General features: G+C 38.1%; 1 protein-coding gene across 1 annotated transcript in view; it reads right to left on the reverse strand.

The window, feature by feature from the left end:
* The window catches only part of LOC150089075 (uncharacterized), a 64,803-nt gene extending 60,278 nt beyond the window's left edge, over positions 1–4,525 (reverse strand). Inside the window, exon 1 of the mRNA XM_090370397.1 lies at positions 4,317–4,525. Within this exon, the coding sequence (XP_090226523.1) occupies positions 4,317–4,525 (209 nt within the window). The remainder of the gene's footprint in view (positions 1–4,316) is intronic.
* Positions 4,526–8,376: the final 3,851 nt, after the last annotated feature.

Here is an 8,376-nt window from a genome sequence, read left to right on the forward strand (position 1 = left end):
TGTGTCGTGCAGTATCGTGTCTGCACTATGGAAGCAGTTTCAGGAATCAGAAACCATTACAAGAAGAGCTGGCCAAGGTTGTCTGAGGGCTACGTCAAACAGAACAGACTGCTATTTGGTTCTAACAGCAAGATGGAAACCTACGATATCCTGTTCAAAACTGTCTCTAGAGGTGGCTGGGGCGACAGGCGAACACATTTCCATCTGGACTGTGTTAAGAGCAGCTCAATTATAGTGAACTCTACGCGAAGAAGCCAGTGGTTTGTGTCTCATTAACCCCAACCACTGCAGAGCACGTAGAAACTGGTGTGCCATAAACATGTGACTTGTAGCCCTGACAAATGGGTTACAGTTCTGTTCTCTGATGAGTTCCGTTTTATCCTACAAACATATTCTAGATATTATTTCATCTAGAGACAACTAGGAATGCAGTACAATCCCAAGATCAGAGAAAGGGTGGCCACTTACAGCTGTGTTCTCGTGTGCCCGCTCATCTCTTCATGTTTTTGATAGGGGTACCGCAAGTGTGCGAGGTACCGAGAACTCATACTCGAAGCCTATGTGCCACTTTTTAGGCGTGCAGTTGGCCCAGATTTTCTTTTCATGCTATGTTTATATCTTGAAACTGAAGATATCAAATATATCAATGATTTTCGTGGCCATCACCAGACAAATCCGATCGTATATGTGTGGGACGCCCTTGGCCGTCTCATTGCACGCCGACAGCTATGCTCGGTCACTTGGTCAGCTAAGGGCTGGTGAAAGAATGGGATTTGTTACCACAGAATCTTATAGACACGCATATACCGAGCATGGTTCATCCTTGTCAGGCTTGTTTAGCCATTGTTGTCATACATCGTATTGATGTCATGTGACCATATTTTTTTGCATCTTGTATCAACTTCTGTAATGTAACCTTTTTGGTGATTCTTAAAAAAACCTTTATAAATGCCCTTATACCTGTCCGAAGTTTCTCGCTATCTCCTCATTTCATCGTTATTCTGTAGTATACCAACTCACAAAATTTTATCCCGCCTTCATCGCAAAATGCACGAGTTACACCACATTTTCTACGTGTTCTGTTAATTTTATCGAACATGTAGTCAATGAACTATTAAGAACTGATTATAATCCTATACAGTGGAGACTTTTTATTGACTCATCAAAGAGTAGTCTCAAAGGTGTGTTGTTCCAAAGAAATAAATATGGGTTATTTCCATTAGCTCACTCTGTGCATTTGAAAGAAACATATGGCAACTTGAAGAAGTTGTTGACAAATATTAAGTATCAAGAACATGGTTGGTTGGCCTGTGATGACTTTAAAGTGATAGGCATGTTACTTGGACTGCAATATGGGCTAGGATAGCTGGGCTAGGAGGTCAAGATTTGGCCAAAGAGGCACAGTTTGTTGTCTGACTAAAGAACATAGTTCATAAACCACTGGTAGACCTCAAAAACTGCCCTTCTTCCACGCATGCATATCAAACTGTGTTTGATGAAACAATTTATGAAAGCTTTTCCTCAGGAAAGTCCCTGTTTTAATTTGTACTAAATCCCCATCGATCACAAGAGACGCTGAAATAAGGTATTTTTGTTGCACCTCAAAATTTGAAACTGATGAGGGATCGAGATTTTGAGGGAACTCTAAATATAAGAGAAAAATAGGCATGGATGAACTTCAGTTGTATTATTGAGACTTCTTAGAGAACAACAAGGATCCAGACTACAAGAATTTAGTGAAACTATGTTGAAAACTTTAAGAAGCTAGGCTGCAATATGAGTGGCAAGGTACATATTTACACTCCCACATCGACTACGTCCCAGAAAAACTAGGAAATGTCAGTGAAGAACAGGGTGAGAGGCTTCACTAATCTGGGTGAGAGGTTAGTGAAGTAACACGAACAGGGTGAGAGGTCTTTAATGTCTTCACTAAGACAATAAAGACATGGAGATGAGGTACCAGGGGAGGTGGATTGTCGACATGATGGCTGACTATTGCTGGGAAATAGTCAAACAAACGTGATGGAAACAAACGGAAGTCATTTTTAAAATCAGCAATAGAAATGATTTAGAAACATCTTTTTTGAGACAACATCAGTGCATTTTTTTCAAAATGCAGAGTAGTGTATTCATAAAAGTAATCGGAATCGGACAAGGAACTTACGGCCTTCTGGATTAATCACGTTTAAGTGATAAGAAAAGGAGGAACATTTCATGAATATCATGAAATACGGTAATGGATCTATATATCTTGTCAAATCTTAAAACACAGTACACATTAAAACACAATAATCTACGTTTTATTTGTTGATAAGAAATACAAAGACTCTTCGTGACATTGAAGGCTAGGGGTTAGATGTGGGGCAATAGGTAGCACGCGACCAAAATCTCTAGAAGCAGCATTCCAATCTCACGATCTGAATATATTCAAAAGTAAATCTGAATGTTGCTCTGGCTGAAAAATCGGAATAACTCAAGAAAGAAACCCTACTCACTCGTCCGGGATCAAAGAACCACAGTCCTCAGTGAAGAGGCAAATAAGAATTTGCAATTTGTGAACCAATTTGTTGCGACTACGGGAGAAACAAAAATTTTCGTGTTATTTATTTTTTTCATTATATTTAACGAAAATGGTCTTCTTGTTAGAGAACGAATGACAGCAAAATAAAGTGAAAGGTTGGATAACAGTAGGAAACTTCAAGATAAGAAGTGCAAGGTACTAAATACATTCCTGAGCAAAAATTAAGAAAGTTACCCAATTTCAGAAATATCTCATTTCTATCTACCTAGATTTCGATAAAAACCTTCGGACGCATCTTTAAACTAATATATCTGATGAAACTCACGAAAACCAACAAAATATGCATAAAAATAACTCACGAAATCCAAGAAGCATTCCATAAATATAACTCATAAAACTGAACAAGTATTTCATACAAATAACTTATAAACCCCCAAAAAACACAACGAATATATGTCATAAAAATAATAATTTAACAGTTAAAAAAATCTTATAAATTTCGTACCACGATAAGGCGTGTGATTGATCCTCACTAACATGAAAATTGCACACTGAATCCTCATGCTGCCAATAAATGTAACCACAGGGCCGGTAGCAATAATTTCTATTCATGCGTTCGCAACCAGCATGACCTCCGACCTCAAAACGCCGAATTCGAAAATCATGGAGTCAGTCAATCTGAACTGGAGAGGGCAGAGACATTTTTGGCCATTCTTCTGATTACGGCTGAATTAATCAGTCTTTGGAGAAGATTACTTGACAAAAATATACGAATTTTATTCCGGAAAATCGGATAAAAATGGCTTTTAAAGTGTGGTGGTCTTTAATCCAGCTGGATTAAAAACTCTACGCATATTTCATTTCTATATCATCGAAGTTCTATAGTCGAAGACAGAGAGGAGGAAAGGTGACCATTAATGGAGCTTCCACACTATCCCTTTTCTTTTTCCCACCACCACCTTTTCCAATGTTCTTGATGTTATTAGGCCCTATTGCGCAGTATATAGTTTGTAAATTGCGTGTGCTCTGTGATTGATTTGCCGTTTGCTGTACGAAAAACCACGCTATCATCGCTCGAGACTGATAAATTCAGCCACTTTGTTAAAAAGACCCATAAAAACCTCTCGGCTCATCGATGCGATTCGAACTGAGGTCTTTTCCACCCGGTGTCGGGAGAACGACGATTCTACCAACTGTAATACCGTTGATGGTCACTGTTGAAATTCACCCAGGACTTGACTCGATAGTGTGTTTTCCAATTTTCGCAACTTGCAGCCATGCTGTGGTCCTGTTTTGCCTGTCTTCATTATAGAACACGTTCCCAGTTCCCGTAATTAATTTTTTTTCTAAAATATACTTAATGGGAGACTCACACCTGGCATAGTGCTTGAGGAACTGTTCGTCTAACAGTTCGTCCAAATTTCAACTTAAGATAACCGTACTTCCTTCATGTAGCGTACCGAAATACATCGACTTGCACATGTGGCCAGACCAGTTGTTGGCCACTCCTCTTTCTTGGCAATATTCAACGCATATTTTATTAAATGTTTTATTTTATTTTTCTCTAAATTTCGCCATGTAATGTGTACGAAAAGAGAAAATGGGAAAAATAGGACAAAACAATACGTATATTTACATTGTTTTCTTATTAACGATCACTCATCTTGCAGCTTATTGTACATTGAATACTTCTTGAGAATTAAATTTTAAATAAAATTAATAAGGTATGCCAATTGTTATCTTAATTTAGTTATTTTAAAATTTGAAGAAAATATAGGAGGAGTATGGTTATTACTTTGCTAAACTCATCGCAACTTCTACTTCGAGAAATTCACCCAGGACTTCAAATAGAGTTTCGTTGCTGAAGAGATTCTCTTTATTTGCAAGGTACAATGCCACGATAGCTCGAGGCGTTTCGTTTCCCCATCCTCGGCTGAGACGTCGCTGCTGTAACAACTGGTGAATTGCTTTCTGGCGTGCTTTCACCCCAACAAAAACATCCATGCTGACTGTTAAAACAAATAAGATAAATTGAAACAATTTCTAATTTTATTCTGAAAAATGTGTGTGGAAAGTTGTGGGTTTTAACTATCTTGATCGTAAACTAATATTTGCGATCAAGATAGTCAAAACCATACAACTGTAGAATTTAACATAAAAGAAAAATGAAAGTGAGGTATATTTTACGCTCCACGTAACTGAGATGAATTGGATGTCTGCATAGGCAATTTCAGTGTGGATTATGTTGGAGACTATAATTTATTTAAAAAAGGCTATTGAAAAAGATCTCATTTTAGGAAGGATATAGAGCTGCTGGAAAGATTACAGAGAAAGGCAACAAGATTGATGAGGGGAACAAAGGGTGCACTTACCAAGAAAGTCTTTAGCTCTGCAAATTGGAGCGTCTAGAGACCAGACACCTGCGGGAGGGGGGGGATCTGAATGAGGAGTTTAAGACTTTGAATGGATTGAGCAAGCTCCCTGTCAAAGATCCCTGTTCTGAAGTTTTTAACTTTGACAGGGAACTTGCTCAATCCATTCAAAATGATACGCTAAGAGAAAAAAGACTGGGGACAAGGAATTTTTCATGTATGTGATGTATGTGAATAAGATGAAGAAGATGTATGTGATGATGGTGAAGAAGAAAGCTAATCAAATCAGACGCACAAGCGTCTGATTTGATTAGCTTTCTTCTTCACCAGGTGTGGGAAATTATTAGATGACCCAGCTCATGTTGCGGATGAATTAAATAGGTACTTTGCATCAGTCTTTACTGAAGAAAGACCCTTCCTGCTTTGTGAGGCTGTGTGAGTTGAGTGAGGCTGAGTCATATGAAATTAGTAATTTCGTAATTACAGATGATTATTTATTAGAAAAACCTTTGAGCATAAAGGCAAGTAAGGTTCCCGGCGTTGATGGCACATACCCTGTAGTTTCGAGGGAGACTGCCAGGGTGTGTATTGATTCTTTGAGGTTAATTATGAGGGCATCTTTAGACTCGGGGCAGATTCCTTTGGATTGAAGAATTGCCAGCGTATCGCATACATAAAGGCAGTTCTAAGAGAGAAGTTGGTAACTACAGACCCGTTAGTCTGACTTCAGCGGTTAAAATCTTAGAGGTAAGGGTGCAATCCAGGGATATTTAGATAGATAGATATGGTATTCTGAAGGACTCACAACATGATTTTGTTAAGAGAAAATCATGTTTAACTAACTTAGTAGGCTATTTTGACAGTTACACATGAGCTGAATGTAGGGAACAATTTCGACATAGTTTTTTGGATTTTATTACCAACTCAACCGCCTTTGGGCTACCTTGGCAGGGTCTAGCATCTTACAAGGCGAGAGACCCTGCTAAATCAAGAGTAGGTAATACTGCAGTTAAGAGTTGGCAATACTTGATAAGTTGATAAATATGGACTTTTTGAATTTTAGCAAAGTATTTGACTCGATCCCTCATGAGAGGTTGGTGTATAAGCTTGAACAGGTTGGGATTACTGGTAAGATTCTAAGATGGATTGCTAGGTGGCTGCAAGGCAGAAGGCAGTGGGTTATGAATAATGGAGATTTTTCAGATTGGCGTAACGTCCCTCAAGGACGTTACGCCAATCTGAAAAATCTGAAATCTGAAAAATAAAATGGATGGAAGTGGAATTTTCGCTGTTATAAAGAATTCTAGAACTAGGGGACATAAATTCAAATTACAGGGCTTGAGGTTTAGACTGTAGGAAGTTTTCCGTTAACCAGCGAGTCGTTGATTGATGGAACAGGTTGCCTTCACAGGCAGTTGAGGCTGACAGTTTGAATAAATTCAAAGATCTTCTGGATATTTTCCTGTGTGAGGAGGGAAGCATATAATTTGTATGTTCTTATATACTTGGTGTGCGTTTTTTTGCCAGCCTCTAGCTTCCTTGCATTATATGACGAATACTGTCACTATTACTAAGTGTATAGATTAAATGAATTCGAGGAGGAATTAGACAGAGTATTGGTGAAATGGATAGGTGAAATGGGAAGTGTTTTTTTTTTTTTTCATCTTCATTCTGGAGAAAAGCATTACATATCTTTTCATAAACTCATTGGAAAATTCTTTTATTGATGATGCGAATGAAGTCTGTCTCCCTTGCATCTGATACGTCTGGGCACAAGGACTCTGTCCTTCCACATAGTGTGAAGGACCATTGAGAACAGGATTTGAATCCTGTCAAAAACGTGAGGAATTTTTGTTTTTCTCATCATTGTAGACCTCCTTGGTCTGTTTTTGCAAGAACAGCATAATTTTATCTCCAGAAACTTGTGTTTTCATCCAGCAAAACAGAACAACCCACAGCCACAATATACTACGGTCATATGACATTTAGCTCAGGAAATCTGACATGAAAATATTTGTTTAATTTTTTTGTCTTGATAACAACGAAACAGTTTTATATTAATTAACAAAATTAAGACAGTTTTACCAAATGCAAATATTAATATAAGACTGTTTTGCCACGTGCGGATTTCTTTAGTTTGATTGCAGGTAGCTGTAGGACCCCACAAGCCAGGCTTGTTTCAGTCAGCTGCAAATTTCCAAGTGGTAACAAATGGAAATTTGCAGTTGACGATTGTTGCTTTAAACTCTAAAATCTCTCTCTCTCTCACTGCGGATGCCACTTGTATGCCAAGCAATTATCTCTTTGATCTTCTCCTCTGCTAATTGTTCTACTTTTGAAATTAAATTTAACTCCACAATCTCTATCACATTTAATTTGCTTATATTCCGATAATATTTTTATTAAAAAGAATCTGCAATTAAATCAAGGTTAACTTCAATATCTCTGGAAAAACTCACAGACATTTTTTCACTTACTGCAATATTTCTCATCTGAGTTGTCTCCACAGTTATCCACCCCATTGCAAGTGACCTTTCTTGATATACAGTTCTTGTTATCACAGACGAATTTCGGTGGTTCTATATAATATCGGTTACCTGAAATATAAAAAGAAGAGCATTTATTCGTGTATGGAGTAGTTGTACTGCAAATAGAAAAATTTTGATTTTTGAAGCAGTGTGTGTGTGTGTTAATAATATCTACACTGCGAATGAATTCTTTTCAAGCATAAAGATTAAAATTACTTGAAAAGGGCACGCAGTGAACTACATCACTGAGTAATACTTACAGGAACAGCGTTCATCAGACCGATCCTTGCAATCATAGCTTCCATCGCAGGCTTTCGTCCTTTCAATGCACTGCCCGTTTGTACAACGGAATGTATCGAAGCCTGGTCTACAGCCTGAATAAATAAATAGAAAGAAAGAAACATGATTTATGTTAAAATGAAGATAAAATTTACTTGTATTTCAAAGAACTAAAAGGAATGAAGTAAAAGAAACAAAAACACTTTACTGAAGTGAAATGTTTTTGTTTCCTTAAAGAAGGAACCCTACGATGTCCTGTCATTAGTTGTCTATTGAGGTTGCTGTGGCCACAGGGGAAAAGATTTCCGAGTGCGTTTAGAAAGATCAATTGAAGTGGACGCTACGCAAGGAAGCCAGTGGTTTGACCCCAAACCACCGCAGAACTCGTTGAAACTGGTGTGCCATAAACATATGACATGGAGCCCTTGCAAATGGATATAGTTCTGTTCTCCGATGAGTCCCATTTTAGTCTACAAACAGATTCTAGATATTATTTCATTTGGAGACAGCGAAGAATGCGGTACAATCCCTCCAATATCAGAGAAAGGGTGGTCACTTACGGCGGAGACAGGGTTCTTATGTGCCAGCACCCCTCTTCATGCTTTTGATAGGGGTACGATAACTGCGCAGAGGCAGCGAGAACAGATCCTCGAAACCGATGTACCACTTTTTAGGG

This window comes from Mastigoproctus giganteus, chromosome 3 (genome assembly GCF_048544385.1).
Source record: "Mastigoproctus giganteus isolate SK-2022 chromosome 3, ASM4854438v1, whole genome shotgun sequence".
In the NCBI taxonomy this organism is placed as follows: Eukaryota; Metazoa; Arthropoda; class Arachnida; order Uropygi; family Thelyphonidae; genus Mastigoproctus; species Mastigoproctus giganteus.